General features: G+C 43.1%; 1 protein-coding gene across 10 annotated transcripts in view; it reads left to right on the top strand.

Moving 5' to 3' along the window:
• The window catches only part of ERC1 (ELKS/RAB6-interacting/CAST family member 1), a 553011-nt gene that overhangs the window by 109053 nt on the left and 429366 nt on the right, over positions 1–14592 (top strand). For all 10 annotated transcript variants that reach the window (XM_074938919.1, XM_074938886.1, XM_074938901.1 and 7 more), the window contains exon 3: positions 3294–3710. In XM_074938919.1, coding sequence (XP_074795020.1) covers positions 3294–3710 — 417 coding nt within the window. The remainder of the gene's footprint in view (positions 1–3293; positions 3711–14592) is intronic.

The following is a 14592-nucleotide window of genomic DNA, read 5'->3' as shown; positions in this document are numbered from 1 at the left end:
TAATATGTTCCCTTTCTTTCCCAAGGAATTGCAGTGATTAAAGAATGCAGGCAGAGAAGTGGATGAGAAACAGTGGTAAAACTCAGTTTATGAGGGAAGTGAGTATGTCCTATTTAAAATGTAGAAGAACAGTATGCCCACCCAAAGAATCACCTTATAGTTCATACCAACAGGGCACTGTTCCATTGGTATCAAAAACAGAAAAGCAGCCTATTAGCCAGCAGACAAAAGAACTCTAGAGAGCAATAACATACTGGGAAGAAGAGTGTGTCAATTTTCCTGCATCTTAATTTACTGCTACGCTGCATACTATCTTTTTTTTTTCTTCAGTTAAGTAGTTCAGAGTACGTAATTGTAAGCAGTAATTCATAAACCTGTTGCTGATCTCTTATTTGCAAACTGTTTAGCTCTCTTCTTTCTTCCTAGGAAACATACTTTGACTACATTTGCAAGTTACTGACCCTTCCACGGGGTACAGCATAACTCTGTTGTCCTCACCCATGAATCTGAAATGACAGGAATCCCATAAGTGCTGCTTCTATAAGCATCAACATTTTTCTCTTTAACTATTACCCTATTTGAACTACTTAAAATAGCTTTCAGTTTCTCAGCTCAGATGTTGATTGCATCTGTGGAAAATCATTCATGCTGAATTTGGGGAGATGTTTTCCTGGGGTACAGCTTTGCCTGAGACATGATCCTACATCAATTAGATTATAAAAATTCAAGTCTAGGAAGTTTGTTGTGGTGACTTCTTTTTAGTTAGGGTTATAAATAGCCTAAGACTGATTCTGTGGCAGTACAGGAAGCCACTCTGCTGTTCTAATGCATGTGGCGATTCAGAGGAAGCTGCTTCTCGTGCCTTCCTGGAGGGAGGAAAGTGACAGAGTGGGGGCGAGGTCAGTGTAGATACATGTGAAATATGGATGTTAAGCAGACCATGCTCTGTGGTTGAAATGGGATGAGTACAGTTTCCCAAATAAAGATAAGTTCCATTTTGATGTATAGACTGGCTACCTTAGGTATTTGCACTGAGCTTAGTGGAGCACTTTCCAATTGTTTGGTGCAAATTCTCTTGTTAGCAGTGCAGCCCCATTGGTATTGCAGTGGTGTAAATTAGGAGAATGTGAATGCATGAAATTTGTTCTTACAATTTAGTCTGCATGGATGAGTTGGATAAACTGTAGTAGTTTGGCTGCCCGCCTTCCTCCTCATTCACATAACATGCTTGCTGTTGCTCTTCTGAGCTTTAAAGTGTGGAGGTGTAATGACATTTTTGTCTGGAATGCAGCTTGGAGAAGTGACACTGGCAATTGTTTCAAAGAAGATTGAAAGCTAAAAGTGCTTTACAATTCCAGGTTGTGGTGTGCTCAGCGCATAAGTTTTCTTCCATTTTGCAAGTAAATGAGTGGGTAGAAATTCAGATTACCACGTACACTTTACCTTACAGCACACAACAAATGATCATCCATATTCAGGAATACACCTGTGTGAGAGATCCAGAACCATCATTATAACTTAAGTACTATTTTCTGCTGAACTGAAACAGTAACTGTCAAGTATCATAAAATTACAAATAGAAGAAAAGGTCAAATAAGCCTCAAAAGCTTGAGATAACTCCCTTTGGGGGGGGGGGATCCCAAATAACGGGGCTTGGAGTGTTTGAACTCTCACATAGTGAGGAAAGTAGTACCGAAATAGTTGTTTACAGCCCCACAAACTGCCTTCATACATCAGTCCCTACAATAACAGTAGCTGTTAAAACCACAAAGATAGACTAAATTCATGTGTTTATGAAGTAGCAAATATCTCTTACTCCCTGTTCCCTTTTTCATAGGAATATGCAGCAAACAAATTACTGGAGGAATCCTACAGTCTCCTTGATTACATCATCTGTGCATTATACATCTTGCAGTGAAACTCACTTTCTGTATTTAACTTTCAAATATAAGGTCCCTTCCCGGAGTGATTTATTTGGATTTTATTTAGATTATAAACTGCTGGGCTATTTTGCCTCCTGTGCATCAGCCAGCCAAGAGATGACTCTCATGAAACCTGTCCTTTCTAGTGCTTACACTCTTGCTACCACTGGTTGCATCTGTGCTGTTTTTGGAAGTTGCTGTAATATAGGCACTTATTTTTCTAGTGTCGAATTCAATTCAGCTGGCCTGTTCAAAGGCAAACTGAATGTTGTCAGTCCCTTTGCCTTTCCCAAGAAAAGAGGATAGTTTTGTGGTTGTCTCAGATTTGTCAGTCAGACCTCCTTTCTATTTTTGCATCTTCTACAAACTTCCTGTCTTGCCTGGATATTATTTCATTCAGTGCCTTGTTTTTTTTCTCTGTAAATGGAAATAATGCTTACCAGCTCACAGAGCAGGTACATCTACACAGCAAAAAACAAACAAACAAACAAACAGCTCTGAACCCCATGGAAGCAAGTCTCAGAGCTCGACTTGGATTCATGGTACTCACACTATGGGGCTAAAAATTACAGTGTAGACTTTCCCACTTGGGCTGGAGCCTGGACTCTGAGACATAGCTCCCTCACTGGATTTCAGAGCCCAGAACATCTACACTGCTATTTTTAGCCCCATAGCAGAAGCCCTACAAGCCTGAATCAGACCAGGCTTTGAGACTCTCTACTGTGTGTGTGTGTGTGTGTGTGTGTGGTTGCATTGTAATAGAGCGAATTGTTCTGCAGTCTTATGCTGACATCTTTTTAATAATAATGATTCTTGAGGGATGGGAAACAAAATGTAGAACTAACTTTTTAAAATAATTTGATATTGCTTGTTCATGATCTACCACAGTGTTTCCTCCCTCACTCTATTAGAAGGTCAGCACTAACAACCAGTGTCTCTTTACTCCTTGTTTGTTTGCTGATGTCCACAAGGAATTGCTCTACTTCCTGGACCTTTGATGCTGAAATGAGATGAACTGAGAATAACATATTAGCGAAGTGTTCACTTATACTTTTCAGTATATTAATTTTTCCTGGTAGTACTCTTCCATTCTGGACATTGACTTGCACAGGTGGGTGGAGATAGGGGAATTACGTGTAAGAGGATCTTTCTCCATCATTCAGGGCCTTACAATTTGCAGCTCAATAACTCCCCCCCCCCCACGCCCAAAGTTGGGGAAATTATAGTTATCTGCTGTCAAAAATGTTGAGTGTTGGCAGCTTTTGTGTATTCCTTCTGACTGATTGATTGGTCAAGAGGATTCAAGCAGCCCATGTATTTACAATTTTTCACTAAGGAAGGGAATTCACTGATTTAGTTTTCTGCTTCCAGCACATGCAGATGACGATCCAGGCTCTCCAGGATGAGCTTCGGATCCAGCGGGACCTGAACCAGCTGTTCCAGCAGGACAGCAGCAGTAGAGCCAGTGAACCATTCGTGGCAGAGCTGACAGAGGAGAACTTCCAACGGCTTCATGCAGAGCATGAGCGCCAAGCCAAGGAACTTTTCCTGCTGCGCAAAACCTTAGAAGAGATGGAACTGCGCATTGAGACTCAGAAGCAGACCTTAAATGCCCGTGATGAGTCCATCAAAAAGCTGCTGGAGATGTTGCAGAGTAAAGGACTGTCTTCAAAAGCCACAGAGGAGGATCATGAGCGGACAAGACGGTTGGCTGAAGCAGAGATGCATGTCCACCACCTGGAGAGCCTGCTGGAACAGAAGGAGAAGGAAAACAATATGCTGAGAGAGGTGAGTGACCCAGACATTAGCTTATCTCAAAAATAATTCATTCCATGAGCGATCTTCCTGTCCCTGCTTTCCAGTGTTAATCTCTGCTAATTCATGCTTGTATACCTTCCATTCCTTTTCCGATATTCACCCTTTCACCACTGTGGGATCAGCATTTCCCATCATGGATAGGCTGCAGATTAAAAAATAATCTGATGGAGTTTGTCCCCTAAATTAAAACCTCTCAGTGGTTTCTCTTGTTTGTTTTTGTGTCTTGTCCCCCCACCCCATCCCCTCCCAGCTCTTGTTTGCCTTTACTCCCCACATGAAGCTGTGGAAGTTCACTATCACGGGAATGTAACATTCATTCAACTTTTTTTTTTTTTTTTTAAATTGAGAGCAAACATCTACCTGTATTTGGGAAAGCACGGAGAGAAATCTTGGCAGCATTAATGGATGATCACTCTACAGTTTCCATGGAAACAGTTGACTTGCTGTGAAGGGTTTTTGTGACAAAAACATTAGCTACCTCAGATGCACAGCCAAAAAAGGTTATTTAAAGGAACACTGTTGCAAAAATTTATAACAAAACAGTACTTAGATATGTATTCTATATTGTGGACATATGATGACAAGCATTCTTAAGTATAAATCACCCACAACCAGTTATAATGAAATGTAGGCTACTAGTCCTTCAAACAGTACTTATCTGTCTTAGAGAAATACATGAAAATCAGCAATGCGCATCCCTCAGTCTGCAGCCAGTGTCATTAAATTTCTTGTCACTGTATTTCCCCTATTACCTGTAGATAATGTAACAATTAACTCTGAAAATGCTGGCATTTTCCTGTTGATACATGGATTCAACAAAGGCAAAGTTTTCCAAAAAGTTAGGGTTGCAGAATTATCATGATTGCACATAAAAATTTGGTAACTGAACATACTGTGACAAAGCTCTGTCCTTGCCTCCATGGGTCCTGCATTTCCTGGCAGATTTCGCTAGCCTCAGAGGCTCACTGTGACCCTCCACATAATCCTTCTGTCTACTGAGCCATTTTCATCATAAGCCAGCAAGGGAGGTGAGGAGAAGTTATCCTTCCTTGCACAGTCTCTGTTGTCTCCCAGTCTCAGTGATTAATTAGGGGGTAAAGGTGGGGGTGGAGCCCAGGCCCACCCTCTACTCCAGGCTCCAGCCCAGGGACCCTAATAGTATCAGCTAAGGTAGCTGCCCTTTTAGAAACATGACATGTACAATTCCCTGGGCTACTTCCCCCACAGCAGCCCTCACTTCCTCAAGCTCCACTTCACCCTTATCTCAGGGCCTCCTTCTTTGTGCCTGATATAATGTGTACTACTCAGCCTCTCCAACAGCACAACTTCCTTCCACAGCTCCTGACATGTACACCCACCTGACTGGCTGGGAGGCTTTTAACTAGTTTCAGCCAGCCCCTGATTGGCTTCAGGTGTCCCAATCAACCTAGCAGTCTCCCTGCCTTCTGGAAAGTTCTTAATTGGCCCCAGGTGTCTTAATTGACCTGGAGCAGCTGCCATTTCACTTAACCTGGTACCAGGGATTTGTTTAGCCTGGAGCTAATATATCTATCTCCCACTACTTTTCTATAGCCATCCGGCCTTGCCCCATCACAATACATATAACTAGGTTCATAATTACCAAGTTTGCACACACAGATTAGTCACATAATTGCACAGGCTTTTTGTTCTCATATGTTTTTTGAAAATCTGGCTTATTTGTCTGTCTACACACAGGGCCCAAACCTGATCCTTTGGAAACAGGAGGGAGCAGGATCATTCACAAAGTTTCTGAGATGGACATTCTGCAGCAACCAAAGGGTTGCATAACTCCTTGTTATACATTTTCCATCTCCTGTCCATTTACATTTGTACTCTTATCGGTTTCTCTATGTAAGGAAGATAGAGTCCAGAGAATTTCCTGGCCAGATTTAGGCCATTTTTTGGAACAGTAATCTCTTGAATGCCCTGAGTGAAGATATTATATTTCCAGACTTTCTCCATTCAGGGTTCTTGAATTTTTAGTAAACATTGTTACTGTTTGTCTCCCTCCAGGCTTTTATTTCTGCAGAAGCTAACATGGCTTTGTGATGGGGGTAGACTAGGCCCAGAGACCCCCTGCTGGAGACCTCAGAATCCTGCCACGCTTGTTTCAGGAAAGGAGCAGTGGAGAGGTCCTCCAAGTGGGCTAGAGTGGCTGCAGGGGAAGCAGCCTATCAGGGCCCAGGAGGGTTATATAAAAATTGCTGCAGACCAGAGCAACAGTTAGTTGCTGCCTGGAGCTGGAGCTGAGAGGACTGTGTTCCTGGCTGGCTGAAGGAGCAGCAGGATCACAGACAGCTCAGTGTGGGCAGGGACCGGGGAGTTAAGAAGGAACTCATGGGTGGCTGTTGGGACTGAGCATAAGACAGTTGATGGCAGGGACCAGAGGAGCAAAGCAGGAGCTTGTGGCTGGCTTCTGGGACTAAGTACTGAGCCCAGGGAGGGCTGCAAAAAGACAGTGTCTCCACGGAGGAAGCCCTGGGGGTATGGACCCATACCGGGGCTGGGACAAGTTAAAGACTGTATACCCCTGAAGGGTTTTGTTCTGTTTCACATACGGACAGTGTGTGTGACTTGGCTGGAGGGCTGAGTCACTGAAAAACTGCCTGAGAAACGACTGATGGTCACCATAAACTGAAAGACTGCAGACGCACCCAACCAGAAAGGGGTGCTTGTGAGAGGTGGGTGCCATGCCATTACGATGTCCTGACCACAAGGGGGGCTTGCAAGAGGTGGGTACCATGACATTACAATTTCCCGCCCAGAAGGGGGGCTCACAAGAGGTGGATGCCAGGCCATTACAGGCTTCCATTTATTCCCTCGCTAAGCACCAGCATCAATAGTGAGAAGTCAGGAGGAATATGTACTTCTTGAGAGAGAGAGATTCTGTTGCAGAGCAGCAGGTGTTGGGAGCGAGACATGAGATAGGGAGTCTTCAAAATGCAGTTGAATAGCTGAAAATCTTATATCTTGGGTTATTTAATCCCTAGGCCTTCTCAGGAAAGGATTTCCTGTGGAGAAGAGAGAGATTACTGTATGGCCAGTTTTATTGTGTGTCTTAGGCAAGCGACATTTGGAACTTTGCAATTACTTCTTGATGCCAATCCAATTCTGAAGCATCAAGGAGGGACTAGCAGGATATTTCATAATTTATTACTCGAGTTATTGTTTCGTTGCCGTCTCTGGTACATAGAATTGATACATTTAGGAAAAAGTAATTCCTTTTAAACTAGTAAATGGTGGCTTCTTTGTAATTTGAAGTTCTTCTTTGAGAGATGTCCCTATGGGTGCTCTACTGTAGGCGTGACAGCCCCCCGTGCCTGGGATTGGAGATCTTTAGTAGCAGTGGCAGTTGGACCGCACATGCACTCCTCCGTGTCTTGTTCCATGAGCAGCATCTATAGATAGTGCTGTGCAGTTCAACCACCCTAAGGTTCCTGGACTAAATAATGGAAAAGCTGATATGGGATTCAGTCAATAAAGAATTTAAAAGAATTGGAATATAATTAATACCAGTCAACATGGTGCAACCTTTTATTTTATTTAAAGGTGAATTTAGTAATGTATTATACCATTGTGGGTTCGGCTCTGGTAGCTAGAGTTTCAAGCTTAACAGAGTGAAAGTCACCTCTGCGACTTTCTTCAGATTTAGAGCCTCTAGGAACACACAAAGACCAAGGATATGGACAACATATACATTTACAAGTACAAGCTCTAGTCCATTTTCAAGTTTTATTAAAGTTACAATTAAGGTTATGATTACCCAAGCATATGGAAATTCTGTAAAGACCTATGCACAAGTAACAAATATAGTCATACTCACATTCTTAACAATATTCTTAGGGTCTGATGGATGCCTTGTCAATTGATCATCAATAGAGGGATGGTTCCTGATGGGGTTTTCCTGTAGGGGACTAATTTGACCCAATCTGGGAGTCCTCTTTTATCTTTTGATTCTGACTACTACATATGCTGTGCGCATGTGCATGAAGGTGTCTGCTCTATTTTTCCTTATTTGTATTGTGTCCCCCCAAGAATATTGGGGTATCCTGTTTTTTATAAGTTGTTCCTTTTATTCTCATTAGCATTGATGCACAACCTTTATCCTGCAGGTAAGGCACGTACTGGAAAAAATGTGCCTCTAGGTCATTTTGTGATCTAAAATTAATCTTGTGGCTAATTTTTTGCAATACCATTCATTGGTACATCTTTTTCCATAATCTTGTGGCATCTGGTTATTCTTCGGTTACTTATGTCAAGCATTTCTTAAGCCTAAGGCGTAGTATGGCTAAGCTAAAATATTACAGGCCTCAGCCTGTAGATCTTGTGTTTCAGCCTTACTTACTTACTTAGCTAATACTTTGGGCCCTACCAAATTCATGGTCCATTTTGGTTAATTTCATGGCCAAAGGGATTTTTAATTGGTCAATTTCATGATTTCAGATGTTTACATCAGGGTGGATTTGATTTAAATCAAACTGATTTAAATCACTAGTCAGGAAGACTTGATTTAATCATGGATTTCTACATAACAGTGCATTCTTGTTGGTCGTTATAACCTTAATATATATTCTTCACAACTCAGAGATATAGGTTTCATTTTAGAAGGTACACACTATACATTTTTAAAGTGATTTTGAAAACTTTTCAAATTTGTTTTACAGCTCTATCAGAAAATGAATGATTGTTCGGTTATTTCATTTACCAAAGGTAATTGAAGTAGCTAGTTCACCTCTCAATGACTTCATAAATATCTCCAATTCAACAGGTTAATCATTAATATTTGGAGGATTTTCTTGCCATGCTGTATTAAGAGAACATCACCAGACAGACATTTAAATTGTTTTATTTAACTAAGACTACGACGTTATGTATTCTGAATTTTTTTCTTCAACAGCAAACATATAATACACCTCTGCCCCGATATAACGTGGGTTCGCATACAACGCGGTAAAGCTCTGACACGCTGCTCTGAGCAGCGTATTAAGGGTGCCGGGCCGGGGCTGAGGTCGAGGGGTTGGATAAGGGGCAGAGGGTCTTGGGGGCAGTCAGGGACTCCTTCCCCCCGAAGGTCTGGGAGGCAGGAGCTGTGGGGGGAGCATTTTTGGAGGCCCCGCAGTCCCAGAGTGGCCCGGGGGATTAGCTGGGGGTCGAGAGCAGCCCACTCCGCTTCCCTCGCCCCGGCCCCAGCCATGTCACTCGGGAGAGGGGGCTTGGGGGAAGGGATCCCCCCCGCACTCACCGGAAGCAGAGCAGCCTGGCCCCAGCTCGCTCCACTCTGCCAGCTCCCAGCCGTGGCGCTCCATGGTGCGGGACCTTTCCCCTAGCGACACGGCTGGGGACGGGGCAAGGAAAGCGGAGCAGGCTGGGGCTGCATCACTCCACTTCCCGCTGCCGGTGAGTACGAAAGGCATCCTTTCCCCAACCTCCCTGCACTCACTGGCAGCAGGAAGTGGAACGCCGCGGCTGGGAGGTGGCGGAGTGGAGCGGGCTGGGGCCGTGTTCCTCCACTTCCCGCCGCTGCCGGTGAGTGCCTGTCAGGGGGCGGGGGTGGTGTGGATAGGTGTTGGAGCAGTCAGAGGACAGGGAGCCGGGCAGTTGGATAGGGGGTGGGGTCCTGGAGGTGATTAGGGACGGGGGTCTCTGGAGGGGGCAATCAGGGAACAAGAAACGGGGGGGGGGGCGGGGGGCAAAGCAAGATCGATATAACGCGGTCTCACCTATAATGCGGTGAGATTTTTTGGCTCCCGAGGACCGCATTATATCGGGGTAGAGGTGTATTTTAAGAAAACACGAATATGAATTTTTGAATTTAGTTAAACATTCAATTTTTTTAAAATCAGGTTTGTTTTTGTTAGGGTTTTTAACTAAAATAGTTAAATGAAATATTAAAAAAAAATTAAATCAACTTTGTCAATCAGATCAACATGAGAAACTTAAAATATTGGCTTGTGCAGCTAACTCAGTCGTCTTCACGTTCATTTTCATGTTTGTTCAAAATCTGGTAAAGAAAAACAAGCTTTCCTGCTTTTTCAGGTCCTAAATGATTTCTCAATTTGGAATGAATTAGTCCAAAGGAAGAAAGTATTCTTTCTACACTGACAGAAGAAGCTCACGGTGTTAAAAGTGAGATGATCACTTCAACAGTCTCTGAATCCAAGTGCTTAAGTGACTTCCACCCGTTCACTGGTGTGACTTTCTTTAAAACATCTCAGCAAACATCTATTTCTTGAATGGTTCACCCTTAGCTCTGAAGTTTATTATAGTTGGCATTATGGAGGGATGATTGCTGGATGTCCATGTCATAGCCAGCTCCTCTTCTTCAGCAGTTAACGTTTCACCCTGGTACCCAGTATTGAGAATATTTGCAAGAAAGTGAGCTGGAGATAGTGCTTGTCCCATTCGTTTTTTTTAAGGCTTGTAATTTAACTCTGTCATTGCATATTTCTCTTTTTAAGATCTCACTCAGTTCTTTCCAAATTTCAACAGCATCAGCAATAAAACCGCTATTTCCCTGCACTTTGTTCAAAGCTATAGAAATAGGCTTCAAGGTACTCAGCATGTGTTCAACATTTCTCTTAAGCCCAATGTTGAGAACTTTGGCTGTGACAGTGCCATCTATTTTTTTCACGATTTTGTTCACAAACTGTCATCACATTAGGCCAGTGCTTGATCTAGTGCTCAGACCAGTCCGCTACTGAGTTCCATTTCACGTCTTATAGGAGAGTTAGCTTGGTTCCTCCCACTTTTTTCAGAGCAGCTGCTGCAAAGTGGTTGTTACGGAAGTATTTTGCAATTTCAACAACATTAGCCGTTATTTCTGGAACACTGAAGTCTTTGGGTATGTCTTCACTACCCGCCAGATCGGCGGGCAGCGATGGATCCAGCGGGGATCCATTTATCGCATCTAGCGTAGATGCGATAAATAGACCCCCGAGTGCTCTCCTGTCGATTCCTGTACTCCAGTGCTGCGAGAGGCACAGGCGGAGTTGACGGGAGAGTGGCAGCAGTCGACTCACTGCGGTGAAGACACCACGGTAAGTTGATCTAAGAAAGTCGACTTCAGCTACATGAATAATGAAGCTGAAGTTGTGTAACTTAGATCAACCCCCCCACCCCAGTGTAGACTAGGTCTTTGACTAGGAGGTGTATCAAATGAGCACTGCAACCGTATGGTATTAGCTACATACTAGACATTTGAATTTTTTTTCAGTTTGTTATAGCTTTTACTGCTACTTGTAAATATTCTGCTGTGTGTGCATTTCCTGATGTATCAATAGTTTCTGTAAGGAAGACATTCCCTTCTTCTGTTGTCACACAAGCACATTCAACAGGATCATTGTGGACATTGCTCCACACATCAAGACTCAGGTTAACAATTTCACCCTCTAGACCTTTTGCACACTGCACAATTTCTCTTTCATACACTTTATGCAGCAATTTGCCTGCGGTATCTGCTCTGTTGGGTGGACTGTATCCTGGTCTTAATGACAGAACCATGTTAATGAAGTGTGGGTTCTCAATTATATGGGAAAGAGAGTTTGTTGCATAAATAAACAGGGCAATTTTTTCATCAATTACCTCTTTTTGTAATCTGCTGGTTCTTATCACAAACTTATCTGTGGTTGTTTCTGGATGATGGAGATTTTTTTTTTCTTTTTGCTACAAGTGATATACTGTGGCTATGTGACCTACATGATGTGACTGAAACACTCTCATTAGCAGATAACTCTGAAACTATAGAAAATTATGGTGACCTTGAAGGTGGATAGTCTTCAGAATCCTGTATTCTGAGGATGGATTCTCCTAAACAAAATAAGTCAAGGCAGTTATTTAATTATTATTACCATACTGCTCATTGCATTCACTGACACTCGGTACTCCTTTAAAGGTGAAATTGTAAAAGGAAGATCTGCCTATTTCAGTTGTTTATTTTTTTTTATCACAACTGCATCTAAAATGATAGTGCCATATATTTTTTGCTCAAACATGAAAATTCAAAAGTAGTCCACAAGGAAGACAGGCAGTCCTTAAGAAAGAAGAATGAAATAAAAAAGTCTACCAACCTGAAGATCCTGGATGTTCAGATGTGTTCCTTTCATCATCTTCAACGCAGCTTCCTCCTGAAAAGGAGCAATTCTCATGATGTTGTTTCATTTGGGCAACCAGGCCTTGCATTTCTTTGTTGCAAGGTCTGCATTTTGCATGCATGCCTGTTTTACCCACTGGTAGAGGAACTTCATTAAAATATTCCCAAACTGGGTCTCTCTTATGGCCTGCTGTCATTATAGGTTTTCCCTTCTAGTGAGAGAATGATATGGTAGATCTCAAATCAATGAAGGCTACGCTCAGAAAGACCCCAAGACTTCTGGAATATGTTGCTCAAATAGTTTCACTTTTGTTTCTACTGCCTGTCCCTCCCGTCTCACAATTCTCTCCAGACTTCTTCTCCTTGTCCAGATCTATTCCGCCCTCAACAATCTTCTATTCATTGAACTTTTTGAAACTTTGCACTTTTAGAGAGAGGTAAGGGATTGACTCAGTGTATACAAATTTGCATATGACGGTAGGGTTGAGGTCTGTTATTTCTCACCTCTGTTTAGTTAGTTAGTTATAAACATTTTTGCTGTTAACAAGCATGTCATCTCTGGAGACAGAAATCCACAGTTTTGGAACTGCAAAATTAAGCATCTCTTAATTTTAATTATTATTCTAGACTGAGCACTGAGTCCTATTGGGTAGATAGAAAGATTAACCTAAATAATCTATACAGAAAATTGGGTCCCTAATCCATGAACTATTGGAACTTAGTTACAAAATTTTTCTTAAACATTACATGAGTATATTATCTCATACTATAGAATTAGAATTTATAATCCTTATTCCATGATGAGATATATTTGAGCTATAATGTATCTTAATTAAAACAATCTTTAGATGCTTTTTGAGGAAAAATCCTATTTTATAAAAAAAAAAAAAAAATCCAATTTTTAATTTTTTTTAAAAAGTGGTGTGACCGTGGGGGAAAGAGGGGGGGATTTGCAAAGCTGTTCTAAGGCGGTTATAGGATTGCCACCTCACTTCTGTGCTGCCTTCAGAGCCCAGCTCTGAAGACAGCAGCAGCAGAGCTTCCTGCAGCTGGAGGAAGCTCCTAGAGGTGAAGGTGAGTTTGATTTTGCCCTGCTGCTGGGAGCACCCCAGCCAGGGGCTCCTAGCTGCTCGTCCTGGCTGGCTGGGAGGGACAGGATTTGCTCTTCCCCTGCATGGCCACTCTTGAGGGGAGATGAGACCCAGCTCTGGGTACTTTCCCTGGCTGCAGGAAGTTCTGCAGCTGGGCAGCACCCCTGGAGCTTCCTGTAGCTGGAGGAGGTTCCCCGAGGTGGGTCTGATCTCCCCTGTGCTCCTCGGAGTGCCCAACCTAGACCTCACCCACTGTAACTTGAGATCATTGCACCTTGTTCTGTCATCTGCCACCACTGAGAACAGCCTAGCTCCATCGTCTTTGGAACCCACCTTCAGGTAGTTGAAGGCTGCTATCAAATTCCCCCTCACTCTTCTCTTCTGCAGACTAAATAAGCCCAGTTCCCTCAACCTCTTCTCATAAGTCATGTGCCCCAGCCTCCTAATCATTTTCGTTGCCCTCTGCTGTACTCTCTCCAATTTGTCCACATCCTTTCTGTAGTGGGGGGCCCAAAACTGGACACAGTACTCCAGATGTGGCCTTACCAGTGTTGAATAGAGTGGAATAATCACTTTCCTCGATCTGCTGGCAATGCGCCTATTAATGCAGCCCAGTATGCTGTTAGCCTTCTTGGCAACAAGGGCACACTGTTGACTCATATCCTGCTCCTTGTCCACTGTAACCCCTAGGTCCTTTTCTGCCGATCTGCTGCTTAGCCATTTGGTCCCCAGTCTGTAGCAATGCATGGGATTCTTCCGTCCTAAGTGCAGGATTCTGCACTTGTCCTTGTTGAACCTCATCAGATTTCTTTTGGCCCAGTCCTCCAATTTGTCTAGGTCACTGTGGACCCTATCCCTACCCTCCAGCATATCTACCTCTCCCCACAGCTTAGTGTCATCTGCGAACTTGCTGAGAGTGCATCCCATCATCCAGATCATTAATGAAGATGTTGAACAAAACTGGCCCCAGGACCGACCCCTGGGGCTCTTTGCTTGATACTGGCTGCCAACTAGACATCGAGCTGTTGATCGTTACCCACAGAGCCTGATGATCTAGCCAGCTTTCTATCTACCTTATAGTCCATTCATCCAATCCATACTTCTTTAACTTGCTGGCAAGAATACTGTGGGAGATCGTATCAAAAGCTTTGTTAAAGTCAAGGTATACCATGTCCACCGTTTTCCCTATATCCACAAAGCCAGTTATCTCATCATAGAAGGCAATCAGGTTGGTCAGGCATGACTTGCCCTTGGTGAATCAGTGTTGACTATTTCAATCACCTTCCTCTACTCCAAGTGCTTCCAACTGGATTCCTTGAGAACCTGCTCCATGATTTTTCTGGGTACTGAGGTGAAGCTGACCTGTCTGTAGTTCCTCTTATTCTCCACCTTCCTTTTAAAAAGATGGGCACTATATTTGCCTTTTTCCAATTGCCATGGGTTTTCAAAAATAATGGCCAATAGCTCTGCAATCACATTAGCCAACTCCCTCAGCACCCTCGGATGCATTGCATCCAGCCCCATGGACTTTTGTATATCCAGCTTTTCTAAATAGTCCTTAACCTGTTCTTTTACCACTGAGGGCTGCTCCCCTCCTCCCCATACTGTGCAGCCCAGTGAAGACTGAGGCAAAAAAAAAAAGCATTGAGTA

The sequence above is a fragment of the Natator depressus genome, chromosome 1 (assembly GCF_965152275.1).
Source record: "Natator depressus isolate rNatDep1 chromosome 1, rNatDep2.hap1, whole genome shotgun sequence".
Lineage (NCBI taxonomy): Eukaryota > Metazoa > Chordata > Testudines > Cheloniidae > Natator > Natator depressus.
The sequence above is the reverse complement of the archived record's forward strand: the minus strand, read 5'-3'. Positions and strand labels throughout refer to the sequence as shown.